Here is a 22,374-nt window from a genome sequence, read left to right on the forward strand (position 1 = left end):
CCACGGTCGCCGTTGTTGCAGCGGTTGCTGCTTTCTGCACACAGCATCTCAACGCCTAGTTGGCCGGGGTTGCCATCGGTGCAGCGGTTGCTGCCTCCATCATCACACAGCGCGCCAGGACCTAGTTGGCCACGGTCGCCGTTGTTGCAGCTGTTGCTGCTTTCTGCACGCAGCATCTCAACGCCTAGTTGGCCAGAGTTGCCATCGGTGCAGCGGTTGCTGCCTCCATCATCACACAGCGCACCAGGACCTAGTTGGCCACGGTCGCCGTTGTTGCAGCGGTTGCTGCTTTGTGCACGCAGCATCTCAACGCCTAGTTGGCCAGAGTTGCCATCGGTGCAGCGGTTGCTGCCTCCATCATCACACAGCGCACCAGGACCTAGTTGGCCACGGTCGCCGTTGTTGCAGCGGTTGCTGCTTTCTGCACGCAGCATCTCAACGCCTAGTTGGCCAGGGTTGCCATCGGTGCAGCGGTTGCTGCCTCCGTAATCACACAGCGTACCAGGACCTAGTTGGCCACGGTCGCCGTTGTTGCAGCGGTTGCTGCTTTCTGCACGCAGCATCTCAACGCCTAGTTGGCCGGGGTTGCCATCGGTGCAGCGGTTGCTGCCTCCATCATCACACAGCGCACCAGGACCTAGCTTTCTGCACGCAGCATCTCAACGCCTAGTTGCCTTGCGCAGGGGCCATGCTAATCTTCTCTGTATCGTTCCAATTTTAGTATATGTCCAGCCGAAGCTAGGCGCTTGAGGTTGGTTTTTTAAATCCTCCAATCGTTTATTAATATAGTCTTTTATTAGTATAGTCTTTTAGTATAGTACAGATTCGAACGACTCTCGGAGCGATTAAAAAATCTCCAACTGCCTTGGTCGCGGGCCAGTTGAGAACTCCTTAATCGCTCTGCTCTCTCCTGCCGGTCAGCAAGTTCATCAGATAATTTATGGCACCGGTGGAGGGGTACCTTCTATAAATCCCACAGATCGCGAAGCAAAGATTTGTAAGATGACTACATTTTATTACGCACAGGCAAAGATGCATTCGATACATCTTTATGGTTAACATTATCGCACGTAAAAGGTGGCATGCGATATTATGTTGGTATGTGGCTTGGCGTCTACATCATTCGATTAGACATGGACCGTTTTTGCTTTGAGAAATGCGGTAAAAGGATTGCAGAAATTGCCGCCGGTCTGGGGAGAAATACAGCCACTCTTTTGTAGAATCGGACTGATTTACTATCGTTTGTTTCATCGTTCGTACAAGAAGAGTAAACCTTTACGGTCAGCTTGCGGAACGTTAGTAGTGGGCTAAAGGGTTAGAAACCACTTCACGGGAAGCTACTTGCGGCAAACATGTGATGGAGGAATGAAATGTTCTATAACTCTTTACATATAAAGGGCAGTTCAACCATTCTTACATAAATGTATGGCAAAGGAAGTTTGCATAACGATTCTGAGTCGATTAATGCTGGTTGATGCGGCATATTTACAGTCCAAAAAAAAAACAATTATCTGTTAGATAATCATTCCTTAAGTGTTAATAACTTAAAGAGATGCATTCTCCTTTTCTATTTAGTAAGAAAAGTTTAAAACTAAATGGTTTGAAACGATCTCCGAAACCGCGATCCCATTGCGAGAAAAAGCAAGCGCTAATCCCTCTCTCGCTCGATCATACAGGCGAGATGCGAGAGTCTGCCGCTGCTCTCCGCGGCGGGCTCTCTCCGGCGTACACACTCGCACGTAGGCACACAGGCAATGTACAGCGAGATTACGCGCTCTCACGGCTTCCGATCTCTTGTGAGAAGCTCTTTCCATAGTGAAAAGCGGCTCTCTAACCCACATAGCAGTGAGAAGACTTCTCACTATAGAAAAATCGATCCGAGATCCAGCCGCCAACGGAACGATACATACATTTGGCAAATATTTTGGCGGCCCGATTTCGTCCACTAGGGCCGGAACAAAATCGTCTCGATTTCAACCAATCAAACGTGACCCTTTCTCTCGCTCTCTCCTCTAGTCCCCTTTCTTTCTGTCCTATACTCTCTCCCTACCCAAAATGAAGTACGCTTTGATTGGTCCGTAAGCCATCGCGCAATGGTGGTGGCGTTTATTTTCGCTAATTATTTCGAACCCATCCCGTGACGCCATAAGACTTTGGTGATGACGTCGTCATGGTGTGACGTCATCCTGATGTGATGTTTGCCGTTCGTGCTGTTGGTGGTGGTGGCGTCGTCTACGTCTGCATCTGGCTTGGTGGCGTCGCTGTGGCGGCGTGTTCCGGGCTGCATACAAGAACTTTCCTGTTCGCGCTGATGATCGCTGTAGACCGCACCGCGTACACCGATCGTTGGCGCGGTTTCTTCCGTCGATGCACAATGCTCGGGCACATGTCGGAGAGAAAGAAAACATCAAAATTTTAGTTCATTTACGGGGCAACGTAATGTTGTTTTAACTTACCTTGCGGACTGCAGCCAACACGTACTTTATCGCAATCACTTTGTATCTATATTTGTTAACTTTTCTAACACCTAGCTGCACTTGCACTGCACCATCAGCGGAACGCGTGCTTCCCGGGACTTAGAAAAATTTCGACTGCCGCGATCGGGACTTTGCCGAATTTTGCTCGAGGTTGCTCCGTCTCGTTTTTCTGTTCCCTTCTCTTGCGCGCTGCCGTTCGAATCGCCCTTCGACTCTTGCGCCCTTCCCACCCCTCGTAATCGAAACCCACAAGCTCGCGTTCGTTTTCGTTCGCCCTTCTTCTCTTCCCATTCCGCCTTTCCCCCTCCGCAGCAGCGTCCCACAAGCTCGCGCGCGAAACCTCCTCCTCCTCGCGGTTTCTTCCGCTCTTTCCCCCGCTGCCTACGAGCAGTTCCATAGTGAACGTCGCATTTGCCCCTTCCTCGACCCCGTCGCAGGCCGCGGGGGTTTCGTTTTCAACCTCCTCAGCCTTCCTCTCGCTGCGTCGCAGGCAGAGGGGTCTACTCATTGTACACTGGGATGTAAAGCACTTGTTGAATACAGCGCCGCAGTTGAGTAAATGCCTGCTGTTGAATTGCATCTGGGGAGTCGATCTGGATAGATTCTTGTACGAGATCGTGTCCAACACACCACTCTGGTTTTCCATGCAGTTTCTCGATCAGACCATCAGTAGTCTTCGGTACGCCAAACCGTACGAGGTACTCGAGCGCACCGAATCCCTGGTGCGTTCCATCTGCCACGCTATCGGTCGCACTGATTGTGATTGGCAGAAGATCGACCGAAACCGGTACGTTGACCATCAACGAACACTGGGTAAAATGTGCGACCACGTCGCGGAACTGCTTTGCCTCTACAATACACCTGATACCTCAAAATTCCAAGGTTGGTCTAAGGTTCGGAAACACACATATTTCGGCTATGTTTTACGGCATCTGTTCAAAATGGTTCTAACGGGATTAAAGTTAAGCGATCGTCGGCCGCGATCTAAGCTACTGGACGGCTCGATGGCAATGTACTCGCTTGTAATCGAACCAGACCGCTACAATACTCCTTCTGCTCCACCGGCATCGGCACTGTATTCTGGCGCGACCGACCAGGCACTGTTAAAGATTACTACTTGCCTGTTAAATACGCTGGAAACTTGCATCATGCACGTTAGCATCGAGTGCTTCGTCTGCTGGGCCGATATAGATCTCTTCACAAATAAGGAAACCGGAACATTACAGCAGCTGATTGGAGAATCGGCCTATCGCGTGAGCGAGATGCTCTTCAGTAGCAAAAACAACCGACAGCATTGCGTTCTCACCCATTTGGCACAGTTCGCGCTTCGCCCAAGAACGTTAGCTGAGCAGGCATCAACGATGACGCTTGGGCAGCTGATGACTAAAATCGAGGAATCAGCCACAGCAACCCAGCGGATGGTCTATTTGAATGAGTTCGTCAAACGCGGCGAGCAAGTGCTCGGTAATGCTGAGTGTTTGGCAGTATTAGAGCAGCACAAGGCACTGCTTACAGGCGGACACGTTCGCCTCATGATCGAATACGATGCACGGGACACAGTCGGCGACGAAATGATGGACGAGGACGATGTGCCCGACGAGCGTGTCAAGCTACGCGAGCTTATCCTCCATGTTGTACCGACTCTGCCGTCCAGACAATTTCACTCGCTAGTCATCTTCACCATTGACACCTTCGGCACGGACTTTGATCGCTACAAACAGGAGAACTTTTCCTCCAGTCTGATCGCGTTCATCAACCGTGTGGGCTCTAGCCCGAGTGATTGTGCGGCTGATCGGATCATGCAACGCACTACCGGCGCGACGCTGCAGCTGCTCATCTTCCAGTGTCCCACTACCATTTTCACTAAAATTGTCAACTTTGTATACGACTTGAGAGGTCCCGGAACGGAATTTTACATGGATGCAATTATCGCCATCATCGAACGGCAACGACCTATTGTGCACGCTACATATGGCAACATCTTGAGTCCATACTTGTTACTGATCTCAATATCTGCAAAACAAGCGCACTAAAATACTTCGCCCAGCGGATTTATGAGATCGAACTTTATGAACGGGAAGCCTTCTACCGACGACTATTGCTTCGTGGCATTGAGAAAGCATATGAAAGCAGAATCTTGCTAGCCCTGGAAGAGCTGCTATCGCTGTTCAACTGCATCTGGAACAAGCTGCTTACCGTTTACCGAGCACCCAGCAAAGAGATGGTCCGTATCGTCGCCAAGGAAACCGCTCTTCAACTTAGACAGTTAACTGCTGATCTACGTGGTGGTCTGGTGAACAGCAATCCCAACGGGATAAATGCACTATCGCTGGCCATAGAGCTCCTGGTACCCACGCTCTCTGAACTAGAACGTCTCTGCAGTGAAGCGGGTAATTAACAGTGGAATTCATAGCGTATGTCGCTATTTAAGTATATTTTCTAATACTAGTTTCTTTCCAATATATTGTTATTTTCACATCTCATGTAGATATCGAGAACGTACAGAAAATCGCAAAGAGTGAGTGGTCGTTGGCTACACAGTACTACTTCCAGGTATACCTTAAACCAAGACAACGTTCTGAGTATTTGGAACAGAAAAGCAAATCGTTTGCCGAGTTTTTGTACGACGAAGTGTTGGTGCCCAAGGTCTCTAGTAATAACACCATTCGGTCATTCCTAGTGCGGGTAAAATTCCGGTGCCATTTACTGTAGCAAATGGTCTCTATTGGCCCCAATACATTTTTTCTTTTTTTCCACCCCGCAGATATTCCCTCAATGTGTCCAAACCCAACGAGGAAAGAGAGACCGTGTTGATGCCCAATCCGCGGATTGTCTGATGCCCAAAGAGGTGCCCAATCCCAAAATATCAAGCAAATTTTCCATATATTTTTGCGTCCGTAGCACCTATTCGGCCGCAGCACAATCCGCGGATTGTCCCTATCGATGGGCATCTATTTGGACGCTGTAGTGGGACAAATTGCGACCGGCGGAAACTATTTAGACGCTGTAGTGGGACAAATTGCGACCGGCGGAAACTATTTGGACGCTGTAGTGGGACAAATTGCGACCGGCGGACACTATTTGGACACTGTTTTAAAGCCGGCTTGGAGCGTTTTTATTCTATTTTTAGATTTTATAGCCTGCTTGGATCGTTTTCACATTTTATTAAAATATTTTATAATAAATAACATATTTAATAATAAAACAAAACTACATGGGTTTTGTACTTTTGGAGCACATTTTTTTATTAATTTTCATATTATTATTTTGCACATTTTTTTATATCCATGTGATATTGTTGATATCGATGTGCTGCAGCACAGACGATTCACCGCAAATGGCTTTGGCTTCGAATGTTCTACCTTTTTCGCAAGCTGCCTCCAAAACGAACTATTCTAAAAATCAACGTAGCCTAGTTTGATTTTTACTTGTTGATTCTTACTTCGACGTAGTTTGATTCTTACTGCGGACCAGTGCTGACCATATTTGTCCAAAAAATGTACTTGGTAGTTTCAACTAAAGGTGTAAAAGGAGAAAACGAAATGTCTGCAGTGCCAAAATCATGGGTGCAGATATCTCGGAAGAGCAGGAAAGTGACTCTGCGCTGGCCGAGTCACTTATCTGCCAAAGAGCAGGAAAAGCTCATTGAGACGCAAAATAGTTTTCCTGGACAAAAATGGCAACCGATGGAATGTGTAATTAAACGAAAGTGTGCTACACTAAAAGAAGCGCGAAAACAGTTAGATGTGATGTCGGGGCATTCATCGACAAGCGATGAATACATATCATCTAATTTGAAGCGAAAGCGCTATTGGAAAAAATCCATTCCGGAACCGGAATTGTCACCGCTGCCAGATTTCTTCGAAGCTACGCAATCGGTAAGGGTTAATTATTTATAACTCGTTGCTACGTTCTAAGCCCTATTTGAATGATAATCTTGCAGCCATCGATACCGAGAGAATCAGAAGTGATTAACCGGACAATATTAACGCAACCGGTACGGCATGTAGTTGATTTTGTTAAACATTAAAATTATTAATCAAATTTCGTTATAGGCAATAGATTTTACTTCTTTGTACCAGGAGACGGTCAAATTGAATGAAGGAGTTCAAAATATGTTGAGCCTTCAAAAGCAGATGAATGAACGAATCGAAAGAATAGAAAAACAATTAAAAGAAGTACCGGAACCTATAGTCTCCCGAGTTAAGAACATGGAGAAGGTAATGGCTGAAACCATTACTACCATGACAATTCTTGGAGAGAAAATAGATGAGAAATTGAAAGAAAAAGAACTGAGTGAAACCTTTGACTTCACCCCGATGGAATCAGAGGAAGAATTGGACAATTTTATAGCCAAACTGAATAACCCTGACTATGAAGAAAAAATGGTAGGCAGTTCATGATAGCAATTTTAAAGCATGAAGAATTTTCAACAAAAATTTTTTGTCATTATAGATTCAATGGTTGAAGTTGCATGCATTAGGAAATAATGCAGAAAAAAAAATGGAAAATGCATTACATCTCCTGTTGTCCATAACATTCCAAACCAAATGCACTTGGACCGGTTTAGATCGTGATGGTGTAAAAAAAATTGGTTTATCTGGACGAAAACCTTTACTTGAACTTCTAAAAACAATAGGATATTCTTCTTTTGGGCCTGTCAATGACACAATAGTTTCAAAATTATTACAGCGAATTTTAAGAAACTCCAAAAAACGCTTGGCACGACAGAAAACAACAAAAGAAGCTACAAAACCAAATGAAGCTGAAGATATGATTATCGAAGAAGAGTATTATGTAGCAAATGATGACGATATTGATTCATTTTTGCTGAATTCTGATACAGAAGTATAAGTGTAAGGATTGCATAACGATGTTGTAATTGTATGGAACCGTCTGCAAATAAAGACGTTGTTTGAGGTCATATACGTTTATTTTACAATTGTCATACCCTGACATTCGGCCTAAACAAACCACCGATTGATCCCTGAATTCTGCTAATGGTATTAATTCACAATCGTATGCGGTACAGGTACAAACAAATATTGATCATTTCTATAATCTAAGCATGCAAACTTACATCGAATATCGCCTATTTTAAATTCATGCAGAACATTCGTAATGCTATTTTTTTTACTAACATAAATATATACTCTGGAAGATGGTATAGGCGTTGTACATAGGTTAGTTTTGTGTTCATATTCTTTGCCCAAAATCTTAATTGAACCATCATTGTGATAACCTATTGCGGCTATTTGGATAATTCGATTATCTTTTGTAAAAAAAAAGCTGTTCCGTTTAGTCGTATCAAGCATAAAGTTCAAATTTATGAAAAGTTTTTTAGCCCTTTTTCGACACTTTTTAATGTACGGAAACACTTGGCCATTCTGCAAAGTGAAATCCATTGCTTGCAGCTCTGATAATCGATTCACAGCTTGTTCTAAGACTTTATGGCCATGACGGATCTTTTTTTTTAAAATGCCCATTGCATTCTCGAAAGAATATGCAGATAAAGTGTCAAGTGCCCCGAATCGCGCTACTTCAAGTCCAACATGAAGCAAATTATGAACGTTACTAGTAATGAAACATTTCCCATATATAAGTGCATACCGAGAGACAAATTTTTTAAGCATTGTATCAGCAATAGGCCAGTAAGGACGATAGTGTTCAGATGAGAAAATGGTAACAGCAAAAAAAAATAATAAGAAGTGCTGATAAATATAATCAGGCAAAAAATCTTGAAGCACTGCCAAGCTTGTATAATGCAAAAAACTAGCAAATTCGCTGCCTTTCCAGTAACCCAAAAGTTTCAAGCTTCTGGGTTTACGTTTGATTTCGCTAGGTAAAAGAGTGCTAGTAGTGTAGCGTGAAACATTTTTTGCATCTTCTACCGACCATTTCCCAACATTGTTCAATGATCCTTCTCTCCATCCAAGCATCAAACGCCTCATTATGCCCAAATCAATTAAATGAAGGCGATCACTTACTATCACATCTTTGACCATGTCGAACGACGGAATTCTCAGCAGTGGGGTTAGGATTCGATGGTGCAATCCATATGTCCCCAAGCGAAAACAATGGTCCGTGCGTAATGTTCCTATGTAGGGGGGAAATACCACAGTTCTGGTTTCTTCGGAATATTCCCCCGTAACGGAACAACACATACAGCCATGGGCCGAATTATAATAAGCAACACCTGAACAGTATACAGAAGATTCAAAAGAGAGTATAACGTTAACTATTTTAAAATAATGTAGAAATCAGATAAGATGGGATAAGACCACCTTATAGAGGGAGTTTTGTTAATTGTTAATTTACAAACAACTTTGAAAATAATTACTAACTACTAAAATAAATAGACGTTACCTTTTATAAAGGCACGAGCAGGAGAGTCGCAAATAAATGCCCGAACCTTCATATCTACCCGTTGATTATTGATAACGATGCCTTGACCCATAATGTCTATCAGTTCGTCAACGAGCGGATTGAGAAATGAGTCAAGACTCGCTGGTTTGCTTTTTCCAAAAAAGAGAGCGATCGGGATGGGGGTCATCGATGGTTTCTCATGGATGCATACCATTATTGGCCAGAGTTGCTTTCCACTTGAATTAAATAACGACATTCCGTCTATGTTTACGTTCAGCGTTATAGACATCGGTTCTTTGATATTTCTACCAAAAAATAAAATATCATATTAAACGGTTAACAAAGTCACTCATAAGAATTATATTTTTTAAATTGAATTTGTAATGAATTAGCTTATTTACCTTAAAACATGCAGCATGGACAATTTCAATCCATTATACCAATACTTGCCATCATCCATTGGCATTATCGAGCTAGTGGCAGTTCGAGATGTTTTCAAAAGAGTTTTAGCTGATTTCGGTAATGTTCCTCTGAAGGACGCTTTAGTTTTTAAGATGTTTAGCAGCTCATTGATAGTATTGTGAGGCACATTGTTTTTTAAAGCCCAATATTTTAAACATTCCGCAAGGTTCCAATTTTCCATCCCATCAATATTATTTTCCAAATCAGGCATTGCTGCACAATATTACAACAAACCGAATATTGTAATTTTGGTTTGAAAAACTTAAAAACCAAAATGTGGTACTTACGAGACTCATTCAAGCAAGGTTCGGACACCATATTAAAATTATTGTTCATCTCGGACACCAAATTAGAATTATTGTTACACCCAATGTTAAGCACTGCTGCTGATGGAAATGCACAACATTACAACGATCAGATTTTTGTAATTTTGGTTTAAATAGAAAAACCAAAATGTGGTACTTACGAGACTCATTCAAGCAGGAAACGGGCACATTAACAACCCTGTTTGCATCTATTAGAGATTAAAGAAGAATGAATCAGCATTAAAAACTTAATTATCACAACACAAAAATACTTACCATCTCGAATGCGCTCAAGAGTAGTTTTATATCTTCGATAAAACGTCCCCGTATGTTTCTTGAACAAAACGCGTCGTTCAGCCATCGAATAATTGTTCACCTATGAATTGTTCACCAATGAATAAGTGATTTTTTCCACTTTCGATCACAACTGCGGCATTCAATCTCTCACTCTTTCTTACTCTAGCTTTCTCGTTCTCGCAAAGTGATATTTTTTGCGAGCTGGACATTTTGAGCCCGGCGGGAACTGTTTGGGCACTAAGGCCGAATAGTTCCCGATGGAACCTATTTGAGACACATATGAGGTGGACATTTTGAGCCCGGCGGGAACTGTTTGGGCACTAAGGCCGAATAGTTCCCGATGGAACCTATTTGAGACACATATGAGGTGGACATTTTGAGCCCGGCGGGAACTGTTTGGGCACTAAGGCCGAATAGTTCCCGATGGAACCTATTTGAGACACATATGAGGTGGACATTTTGAGCCCGGCGGGAACTGTTTGGGCACAAAGGCCGAATAGTTCCCGATGGAAACTAAATGTCTATGTATTGCGGCTATTTAGTTTCCGCCGGTCTCAAGACGGCCGCTCGAGAGACCGCGCCGATTAAAATGTACCCTTGGGAAGCGAAGCTCTTATTCTAGCGCAGGATGAGATGCTGTTAGATGTTATTCAACGCAGTTGAGAAACTATTGGACGAGTGGCTGAAGCGAAAGGAAGTGGAAAGCAATCTGCATTTCCCGATACATTGGCTAACTAACTACAATGCCTGTCTGAAGTTAACCTTCCCCTCTTCTGACAACGTGGAAACCGACCAAAAATACCAAAATCGAACGGAATGCTTAGCGCTTAAAAAGGCTTTCCTTGAAATGATGGACCGATTTGGGAAGAACTTTGATTATACTGGTGCAAGAAATCAGGTGTACACTTTACTAGCAACAGTCAAACAGGAGTTAGCAATGCTTGAACACTAAACCGGGAGATGCGTAATCGTTTAGTTTGTTATATCCTTCCCATACTTTCACGGCTTCTGCAAAAATCTCTATGATCCTGCGTACGAAGAGAAATGGTTTGGGAATAGTAGTTATATAATTTGTTTCCTATCTTCATTCCGTTTTTTTATTTTTCGTGTCCACGCTTGCATATGAAGGATAGGTTAAAAGCATTTTTTTTTTAGAGAATTTCCAAATGTTTCTTGCATCGGATTTTTCTCCGAATAGCGGGAGGAAACTAACAACACAAAAATATAAATGTCTCAAGGAAAACACTGCACTAACTTGCCTCTACCTATAGCGTCGATTAAAATGAACAAATATTTATCTCGTATCATTTTAGTTACTGTTGATGGTATTATCAATGATTGATCATTGATTAAAAAGTACACATTGTGCTGATTGTACGATAGTATAACTGTGTTTATTCAACCATTAAATTGCAAATTAACAATCGGATTATTTCGTTCTATGCTATGTATGGTGTTGTCTACAAGTTAACCACACACGCCAGTTCCATTTATTCAATAGTAGCTAACCACAAGCAAAGAGTGGGTGTGTTTGTGCTATAGACTACAGAAGTAACATAGTGAATGAATTATCGTGATCTACAAAAGAAAGGTGCATATTTCAGGGACGTTAACGCAGTGTAGATGTACTGTTAATGGAGCTGCTGCCCCGAGGAGTCGAGCTGTTAGGGTCTCCGAAACCTCTCTGGCCGTCGACGATATGCTGCGGCATAGTATTTATCATTCAATATGTGTATGTGTGTTTGCAGAACGTATGTTTAGATAAGATTTCCTATTTTTTGTGGAAAGATTCGCTTCCACTTTAAGCACATACTATATTTGCTTCGCTTGCATCCTTTGTAACAGCGACTGGTGGTCTAGGAAATGGTACAATCCATATCACCTTGTTTTGGCAGACAGTCGAGCACCGAGGCGACCGCTCGCGCCATGTACGTCATCGTACCATAGCTACCGCTCGGTGCGCTATCATACAGATGCTGGCAAATATAGGCCGCACCGCCACAGAGCAGTAGTCCGGCGGTGGTTGTCTCGCGGATATCCTTGTTCTTCGCGCAACAAAGTATTGCGTCGCCGTGCACCTTGCGCTGGTCCACGAGAAACAGTTGATTCGCCTTGTGCACGAGATGTTCAACGTAGATGATTTCGCCGAGCGATGCTAAGATGTTGTGTTCGGTGACGAGGGTCAGCACCATCAGCGCTTCTACTACCAGCTGCCGGTACTCGGGCTGCGGAATTGTGTTGAGCGCCGTCTCTACCTCGAGTGCAAACTTCAGCTCGTTCGGAGTCATCTCCTGCGTGAGGCTTTGAGGTAGGACGCGACCTTCGATCGCAAGTCCCGAGCAGCGTTCGAGGACAGTCCACACGCGCGGATAGAAGTCACGCGGCACCCGATTGAGGGCACCATCCAGGCGGCGGCGCCGCAGCCACTGTCCCTGCCTGTCATCGATTAGCGAGCCACTGTCGGTAGTACCACTTTCCGGCTCGCCGATGCCGATCTGGCTCTTCTTGCTGACGCGGCTGGACTTGCAACTTACGATCGAAATGTTGCCACGCGCCACACTGTTAATCGCAAACTCCTTGCCGCTAAGTATGTGGTGCAGTAGGTTCTTCATTTCGAACGGCGATAGGTTGAGCAGATGCTCTGACGCCTGCTCACCATCGCAGTTTAGGGTACGCGAAAGCTCCTTCGCCATCACCTGGATGATGAGACCAACACGCAGCCGTAACATCTCGTGGAACAATTGCGGCTCAGTGCGGATGAACATTGCTAGGTATACTAGCAACTCCTGCGACAACATGGCCGTACTTTCGTCGTCTCCGTACGCCTCGTGGATGACCGAGCGGAGTTCCATTTCCGGTAGCGGGGCCGTTATCGTGTGCTCACTGTTCGGCGGCATGCCGACCGTTACCTACCGAAGGATTCACAGAGGATCATTAGTAAAGTAAATGAGGTTGACGTACTCAATTGGCTTACCTGCTTTTGACGGACGAGCAAATCGGTTACCGCCTTGGCCAGATCCTCGACACGCTTGCCCAGCATTCCCGCTGTGTGGCGCACCAGGCCCCACATTTTCTGCTGACATGCCTTCTCGTAGAGTCCCTTCAACAGGCCGCGTACGGTCACCACTCGTCCTTCCTCCAACATCCCTTGGGAAGGCGAATCATCGTTAACCGCACCCGATAACTCTGCAAGAGCGAGTGGTGCAAGCAATACAAGCGTGGCAAAGCAATTGGATTGTGTGCGATGTGCGCGAGCGTTCCGGGCCTCTCATGGTGTTTGATGGTGATGGAGTGCAAAACAGGACACGCACCGGGACGAATGTAACAAAGATGACGATATAGACAGCCGGGCAAAAGCATAGATGCATAGAAAAACATAGCAGATACCACGTGGGTATCATAACACACGGACACAAAACATTTCATTCCACAGACACACCCGGGGTAGTCGATTTAATGAAAAGGAAAATAAGAAATATAGAAAAGAAATGTCACAACGCAGAAAACAAACAACGTAAAAAATCAAGACCTTTAGACAAAAGTAGGTAAATACAATCGCTTTGCGAATTTGCAGTTAAATTGTTGTATAATAAACATAGAAAATTTGTTGTTAAATATTATGACCAATGCATTGTGCGCTCTAGATTCTGATACGTCTTGCAAAACCAAGACATATCAAGTGAAATAATCAGTACAGATGAATTGTAAGCAGAATGGAATGTACGTGAAAACGTTCTTTTAAAATTCAAATATAGCAGAAGGGATCTGAACGCATAACAAAAACAGACACGCAAACACCAACTCTACTGAGCCAACCGCGATCAACGTACCGGTGTTAAAGTCGAGACCCTGGGTATCCACCAGATGCTGCAGTATGTCACCCTGCTCCTCAAGGCTCTCCGTTTCGCGGAGCATTGCTATCAGCTCTTCGACCTCCGTATTCTCAAAGTTGCTCTCCGTGGTAGGTCGATGGCGTGGCAAAGGTTGCACGTGTATTTTTGGCGCTGGAAACAAGTGGGAAACTTGGCGTATAAGCCTGTGGTAGATGTTATGTGCAATTTGAGTGTTGGGAAATAATGCTTACTGGCAGCGGTGGCTGATGTTTGGATGTGCAGCTTCTTACCATCGTCGTCCAGAGACATGCGATCTGTGCCAAAACGGGGCTGTCCTGCTATCATTGAAGATGCATTCGGTGACGGATCTCGAGAAATCTGCGAATGGGCGGAGACGAGTCCCGAACTGCCACCCACGACAGCTCCTACGGTCGTTTGGTTGGGCTCGAGCCAGGCGGGCGATGCATGCGAAAGACGCCGCTCCGTAACATTACCCTCCATACCGAGAGTTTCGGCTGGAATTAGTAGAAGAAGAAAAACGATAGCAAAGCTAGAGCAAAATCACAATCGCGTTGTTTAGCTATTTCGGTTGATACACACAATCCACATTGATCGACCGTGTCTTCTTGATGGCTCCCTTCACTGACATGCGACGCCGCAGATTTTTCGGACGCAAACCAGACGACCGGATGGAGGTTGTCGATGCGCGGTGACTGAATGAGCGTAACAGATGTTCGTCTAGGTACGCCTGAACAGCCGGATTCAGCTCTGGAATAGAAAAAAAAAATCCAACAGGCTCAATTAGCAAGGCTTAGGTTGTATAGAATCCTTCCTTGATAGTGACAGCATTACTTACTGTCCGGATAGCCATCCTCCTGACTACCAAGAAAGCTAAGGTCCGTGATAGCGGACGTGTTGATGAAATCGCCTAGATTGCCGAGTATCACCCGTGTACCGCTTATGTAGCCCGATTTAAGCTTTTTCATCGTTTGAATCATCGCCAACGGGACTTTATTGTTATCTGCATGTTGGAAACACATTGTATTTACAGGAAAGAACGACGCAGTCACCCAACACGGTGACGTGTTTGAGCGTCGGTTAAACGGAACGTTTCATAAATAAAAAAAAAGAAAATTGCAACTGTTAGACATAGTATTACATAACCCACCGTCACTTTTCGTACAAGCACTAACGATACACCATCTTACTTAAGTCCTTTTAGTACTCAGTCCTGAACAACTTGTTAGGCTTTTACTTCTGGAATGTTGGGTTTTGTGAATGTTGCAACTATTCTAGGTGATTATCTGAGCAAACGTATCCTTGCATCCACAATATGACATTCTCAGATCAGATGCATGAAAAGTACTTGTATACCTGTAAGATAGTCTGTAGCAGATACAAGTGCTTCCCATACATTTGTCTAGATTACTCCTAGTGTGGACACAGGGTTGGACTTCACAATAGAATTAGCGGTTTAGTGTTATATTGGGAGCTTGCAATATTAAACTAAATTAATTTTTTTCTAATCTATGCTACTGCAAAAACCGATAAATCACGATGGATGAATGGAGCAGCTTATGCTTCGAGAACAAGTAAACAATGTAATTCATGCCAAGGTTACGGTACTAAAACTATAAAAAGAGCATCTTGGAGTTATATATTCCATTTGAATATTTTGTTTTTTTTTAACAGGATATTTTTTTTTGCAAAAGCTACCCAATCAACTTTTTTTTGGTTTCCAGCATCGGACATCTGCTAAACCACAAAGATATGGCATGTACGACAGATACAACGATACAACAGATGAATTCGAGACTGAATATGCGAGAGAATGATAATGTTCTTCTGCGATTGTAGCAATCTCACAGGTTCCAGACCCAGAATGCGTTTCTACTGACTTCCAGCATCGATCAGGGTTTCGAGAGACTTAGGTAAATGATAGTTGGGGGTCCTAGCGATTTCTAACCAATTAAGTAAATGGCGTCTCCTGAGAGTGTGATGATTGTTTCATTGTCGCACAATATATTTGAAGGATGATGATGTGATGATTGCAACTGGTCTGGTGATTACCATTCATTGTCGGTGCTGTAAGTAACCCTATACACTTTCAAAAAACCATATGCACTTTCAAATGCTTTCGAGACCCGCCAACGTAGAAAGGCAATCAAAAATGATTTTGATAACAGTCGGATTTGAATGTTGATGAGAATCGATAGAAAACGATGACGGTGACGATGGTAACGATAGTATAATTGTATGAATATGATTATTATATAACCCTTAAGAAACTAAGCGAAAGAAGAAGGGGGCGTGAGCGCGACCGAACGATACGGCAAACGGAGTGGAATAATAGTTACCTAGCAGCCAATGGGTGGCCATGAGAGTGATCGTGGGCCGACCGAGAAGATGGCGCCAGCTATAGCTCAGGAATGCAAGTATATCCGTGAAATTGCTTGCAAGCAAGGCGGGATCACGTGATGTGTAGTACTCGTCATGATCGAATATCTAGCCTCGCACCACCACCCGGAAAAGCCCAGGCATGGCATGGCCAGCCGATAATACGTTGTCGCGTGCGTTTATAATTGAGCATTTGTGCATGTATGTATGTATATGTGTGTGTCGGTGCGTGGATTTTCGGTGGTGTTGGGCGCGACACACCAGATCCAGCAGATCAATCGATTAAGGGATTAGGGGTTTGATCCCAAAGCACCATCGAAACAGGAACATAAGCGTGGCCGCCCCCATGCACACATACATGTGCCGGCGATTCAATGATAGCCATTAACCAATCCCATTAGCGTTTCGTGAAGGTAGTGATAACGTTGTTGTTTATAAATGGGTTCAAGGAATCCAATATGTAAGAAAACATAACAGGTGATAGTATCCAGCAGTGACCGAAGAGAATTTTTTTAGTTCACAAAGAGAAAGTAAAAGTAAAAAATGCACAGAGAAAAATTAAAAGACATAAAATAAATTTGGTGGAGGTATTGGTGCGCGCACGTGAATGTGGCAATTATATATTGCCAATAATTATTTCATTTCAGGCGTGTCCATCACACATGTCCAGCGAGCAGTCGAATCCGAGGTAAGAATATGATATTATGAATACGGTTGTTACCGAATAAAACCAGCAAACCGGAAGCCAAGGGTCGACGGAGAAAAGAGAGAGGGAGATAGATAGATAGAATGATAGAGAGAGAGAGAGAGAGAGAGAGAGAGAGAGAGAGAGAGAGAGAGAGAGAGAGACAAAAAAAATTGCCAATTATTTTCATAAATGAACATACAGTCGAATTTCAATGCAGAAGTAATCAACGTCAATTTTTAAAGAAACATCACTGAAACATTCATCGGATAATTTTGCTAACAGGTTGATTTGGCTTTGTTGTGTGAGTGTGTGTGTGTGTGTGTGTGTTTTTAAGTCTCTATTTGCATGAGTGTGTCGAAAGCTTTAGGATTTGTGGATTGCCTTAGTAAAGAATCTTAGCTTGTTCGACTATGGATCGCGGAATCTAGCGAAAAGACTGTGCTCGGTGAACCGAATCGACTGCTGACGCCATTATCGACATCCACATATCACGGACTTTCCTGCTGGCGAATGGCGAGAAGAGATACACTGTGAATGGATGAGTGGACCTAGATTTCCGGGAGTGATACTCGCTTTCACATGAACAATTCCAGAATGCCATGTGAGATGTGCTTTGCTGGAGGTTTATTGGAGGCAGGGCAGGTAGTAACAGGGAGCAATCGAAACCAAATCATAAAAAAATCAAACAAATCACACTCTACGCACACTTCTATTTTCGGGATGGATAATGACGAAATGAAGCAGAAAATCAATTTCCAAGTGTGAACACGCATCATTGGATGAAAACTGAACCAAAAATCCACAACCTTCTACAAAGTGAGAGAAAGAAACGCAGGGGAGGTATACATAATGTAGCTGCTGCGAAAACAATTACTCATTAAGTTGGCAAAATACCAATGTCAAGATGCCTGTACTATTCACTCAAGCTCAAGCTCCTGTAGCTCAATCCAAAGAACAAGAGATGATGGAAGATTAGGTAGATTGTTAAAGAACTCTTAATTAAAGTCGCAAGAAATCCTGGATCAACTACAACACAGAAGATGTGAAGGACAGATGGGTTATAGGTATCACGAACGAAGTAGACGTAGGTAAAAAAAAGTTGTGGAAGACAAAACTAAAACTTAAATTTAACTCGCGAAGAAACCAAAAAAAACCGGAAAAAATCAATTAACAGAACGAAGATAAGAAAACCGACCTAGATGCACCGTTTTCAGCACCAGTGTGAGCAGCGGTCGGCCTAGTAGGTTCTGCCATGCCGACTTCAGGAAGTTGATTTCTCCCTTCAGCAGATCGATCATCAGCTCGTTGTCTGAGGCGATGTAAAATCGGTTCACATCGGAAAACTAGCATGGACCACGGCGCCGGGCGATTCGATAATGAGATAAACAGAAATAGAAAGGAGAGAGAGAGAGAGAGAGAGAGAGAGAGAGAGAGAGAAACAGGCGCCAGGGAATACAGGGAAAACGGAGAAGAAAAATGGAACAGTCAATATCTACATATTGAATATTACTTTCGCGGGGAATCCCGAGCAATCTCGCAATGCTTCTTCTTCTACCTTCGTAAGGCTAAATGCACTTTCAATTGTTGGATATTGCACGGTATCTGTGTATGTTATGATGTAGTTTAGAAAGAGAAAGAGAGAAACCAACAAGGTTTTCGAGGATGCCACAGAAGTGTATCATCTTGTTGTTCTTGTTTTTACGGTAGCCTGTAATCAATGGTCGTATGCACAACGGATTGTCTGTGTTTAATCCCTAATACCAGAGCTGCTGTAGTAAATTTTTGCCAATCTTGATGACCTCCTCCCATCCCCCCATCTCAGTTCTGGATCGTTCTAATAGTCTGGCGGAGTGGTTATAAAGAAATTGTTGTAAACGAAAGCAGCCCTAACGGGCCAAGTCGGAGCACATACCTGCGGTGTGAATGCAAATATGCGATCCTTCAGTGAGTATAGTTTGCTGGTGCTGAGAATACCGACATCGCGGGACTTGCGTCCAGACAACCCGAGTTTCTTGTTACGCCCCAGATAGGTGTACAAGTGGCTAAGCACGCGAGCCGGCTGCACTTCGATGGGGGCCACATCCGCTATAGTTTGTACCTGAATACCGTGCTCGGCCAATTTATCACGAATGTCGTTGTCCTCTGCCAGAATCACAACCTGCACCACGACATCCGGCTTCTTTTGCGCACCGAGCCGCCGATTGAGCGGGTCCAGCTCACCGACCGCCAGGAAGCCCTAATTCGCAGGCGATTTAGTAACCAATCGTTGGAGCAACTACCATTCCATTTGCTTACCTCCTGCAGTAATTTGCCGAGAATGTAGAGTGACTGCCCCCAGAGAAACGGACACCGGCCGACTACAATCCGCTGCTGGCTACCAGACGCTAGATATTCGGCTGCAACCCCCTCCTCAGGCACTGCATATAGCTCCGGTACTAGTTTCATCCCTTCTTCAGTTTTCACCAGGATGTCTTCCAGCTTTTGTGAGTATTCCACTACGGCCTGGCGGTCATTCTGAAACGCTTTATTCAGGATCAGGTAGCAGAAAAATAGAGGCCATTCGCACTCGATCTTTTCAAACATGCGCAGCTCCCAGCGTTCATAGTACAGTCTAGTATTGTCTTCCTTGGGCGTCTTGTATCCGTCGCGTAAGAACCGCTTACAGCCATATCGACCCTGTAGTCGTGTTATGATAGCCTCCTGCGTTGCCTCTATCAACTGCGGGTCGTCACAGGCAAATGCAGGAAATCCGACCACAGATAGCAAGCCGGCGTCGAGTTCCTTGCTGTTGGATTCGCGAGGCAGCATCGACTGCAACACCGCCTGACACTTGTGGGCCTCATCTGCCAGAACATGAATGACGGAACCAGAGCCTCCACGCGCTCCGAACAGATCAAGCTCGTTCATTGCTTCGAGAGCCGCTTTGGCCATACCAATGGAGCTCGCGTTCAGTTCTGGTTGGCCATGGTTCGATTTGTCCCCTCGCTCCCAGATGCCGTAGTCCGGAATACAGTATGCGGATTCGATGTAAAAGACGAGATTCTGAATAAACGCGACTTCGTCGAGGGAAAATACAATCTGGAGCCCGGAGGCAGTCATCTGTGCCAGTATGAGCAAGTAGAGCGAGATGGCATCGATTTGCAGATGACCCCAGTCACTGTCCCCTACCACTATCTGACCGTTGCGGCTCGAGTACTTGGCGTGCAGCGAATCGAGTGGGTTCTGTGATGTCTTGAATCGCTCCACTTTCTCCTTCTGGTTCATCATCGCCATGAGGAGGCCACGCATGAGCTTGACACAGCACTGTTCCAGCTCGTACGCTTTCGCACGATCCTCATCCTGATCGGCGATCTTCTTGTACGCCATCGATAGGCCCCACACAGCCAAAATGCAGTAGACATTGTCGCGAATCTGTTGGTTAGAGAATGCGAATATGGTTCAAGTGGTCAAGGCAAGAAAAGCCTCGAAGACGTACTACCACCCTCTTCTCACCCAAGCGTGTTGTGTCTGCGGACTAGCGGGAAATAGACCGGTTACCGGTTGCTGATGTCGCATGATCAATCGATGCACGATCCTCTGATAGTAGTCCAACCGGACACCCGAGTTACTTCGGCTACGCATCACTTTGCTGCTCTATTGTTGCACTCTCGTTGCGTTGCGGAACCGATGCCTTTGCAGTTTCAGATCTTCCTCACCTATGGACCGTAGCCCAAAACACTAGCTGGAAGTTTATCCAAAACAAATTGAATGATGCTCTTGGGTTGATTCGGTTGAATGTTGATTGAGGTCGTTTCTAGCAGAATCCCAAAGGTTCTACCTTTCGAATGTGGCGTTCCGGGATTGAACGCAAAATATCGTGTTTGAGTGACTGTAAGAAGTTATTAATGAGACAGTTTTTCTTCCAAAAATCCTGACGAATCTAAAAATCTCGCAGTCGAACAAGGCCACGCGAATGTCACTTGAATGTCAACTCAATCAGCCGTAGCATAGAATTACGAAGAAAAAATAAGAAAACACGCAAAAGAAGCAACCCGCACGCAAAAAGATCTAATGTGACCACTAAGCGGCCACTAAGCGACCACTAAGCGGCGAGTTTTTGGATCCGTAAGAGCAAGGTACTTAAAATAGACAGGTAGCTTTATGCAGAACAAATGCCCGATCGTATTTTAGAAAAAACTTCAGAGTTTGACATTGGTGGGACTGTGGGATGTTTACTTCGGGAACGCTCTTTTCGGAGCTGTTTTCGCTTTTCCGTGGTATTACGACAGTTAAAATTCACAAAAAGTGGCACGAAAGTTGAAGTTTATATAAATATTCCCAAAGGTGATGCCAGACGGACCGTAAACTCTAGCGCAAACGAAAAAATTAATGCCAAAACGTTTACGCTTGCCGTTTACATGCTGTCAAACGATTATTGGTCCGTGGGGCGTGAAACCTAGCGTAAAAGCTTTTTGCAAACGGGAGGGCTCGCAATATGTTCTTTTTGTGGTTTACATCGATAGTGTGTGATCATTGCTAGTGTGTTCAATCCTTTTCTTAAAAAAAAAAACATTTTAATTTCCTCAACCCGGCCATGTAAACATATCGAAGCGTAAACGTTTTGGCATTAATAGATGCTGCCACACGGAGCGTAAATTTACGCGCAAATTTACACATTAATGCCAAAATGTTTTTGCTTCGTGTGGCAGGGGTAAAAACCCGAAAATTTATATCGAAATGTCGGTAAAAGACTAGCCGTGGCCACACGGGCCGAAAACTCTAGCGCAAACGAAAAAATTAATGCCAAAACGGTTTCGTTTAACCCTTACACGCTGTCAAACTTTTATACGTCCGCGGACTTTTTCGCTGAACCCTTGACGCTATCGAACGCTTTATTTACGAAAATGTAGGTTCTTTTCGTATTGTTTTTGCATTTTTAATATAAATATAACAGCAACAGCAACAATATCGTTAAAAACTGCAAAATTTATTCGGAAATCAACTTCAGCGGCCAAAACACAGATGAAAACAATACGTTTGACATTTCGGCATAAATTTTCGGGTTTTTACCCCTGCCACACGAAGCGAAAACATTTTGGCATTAATGTGCAAATTTGCGCGCAAATTTTCGCCCCGTGTGGCCACGGCTACTGAAATAGGCCCCCCAACTCACGGTGAGTTACTGAGTGACCGAAAAATCGCTGTTTTACTGGTAAAATGTAACTTTTCTGGTAAAAGACTGAAATAGGCCCCCCCACTCACGGTGAGTTACTGAGTGACCGAAAAAATCGTTGTTTTACTGATAAAATGTTACTTTTCCACCCCTCACCCCTCCCCTAATACATTTATTTACGTTTCCGCATATTTTTATGAAGGTTTGTTGGTAAAAGACTGAAATAGGCCCCCCCACTCACGGTGAGTTACTGAGTGACCGAAAAAATCGTTGTTTTAATGGTAAAATGTAACTTTTCCGCCCCTCCCCCTCCTCTAATACATTTATTTACGTTTCCGCATATTTTTATGAAGGTTTGCTTATCTAAAAAGTGGTAATTAACGATTTTTCCGGTCAC

General features: G+C 44.2%; 1 protein-coding gene and 1 non-coding gene across 6 annotated transcripts; both read right to left on the bottom strand.

The window, feature by feature from the left end:
• Positions 1-673: 673 nt before the first annotated feature.
• Positions 674-744, bottom strand: LOC125957932 (U6 spliceosomal RNA). Its single transcript, XR_007469276.1, has one exon. It is a non-coding gene; the product is annotated as a U6 spliceosomal RNA (small nuclear RNA).
• Positions 745-11,276: 10,532 nt separating this feature from the next.
• LOC125948574 (probable phosphorylase b kinase regulatory subunit alpha) lies at positions 11,277-20,819 on the bottom strand. Of its 5 annotated transcripts, XM_049674805.1 has the most exons (11): positions 20,643-20,819; positions 20,318-20,546; positions 19,121-20,236; positions 18,738-19,061; positions 16,098-16,245; positions 14,597-14,761; positions 14,341-14,508; positions 13,992-14,255; positions 13,738-13,911; positions 12,882-13,093; positions 11,277-12,816 (listed from the first exon to the last, which is right to left on the bottom strand). In XM_049674805.1, exons 2-11 carry the CDS (start codon positions 20,444-20,446, stop codon positions 11,764-11,766), a joined length of 3,753 nt encoding a protein of 1,250 aa, XP_049530762.1. In that variant the 5' UTR covers positions 20,447-20,546; positions 20,643-20,819; the 3' UTR covers positions 11,277-11,763. The 5 variants fall into 5 exon arrangements, with proteins under 5 accessions (XP_049530762.1, XP_049530771.1, XP_049530744.1 ...); XM_049674814.1 differs by having other exon boundaries at positions 12,882-13,054; positions 20,318-20,819; XM_049674787.1 differs by having other exon boundaries at positions 20,318-20,819.
• Between the last annotated feature and the right edge of the window lie 1,555 nt (positions 20,820-22,374).

Source organism: Anopheles darlingi, chromosome X, assembly GCF_943734745.1.
Source record: "Anopheles darlingi chromosome X, idAnoDarlMG_H_01, whole genome shotgun sequence".
Classification (NCBI taxonomy): Eukaryota; Metazoa; Arthropoda; class Insecta; order Diptera; family Culicidae; genus Anopheles; species Anopheles darlingi.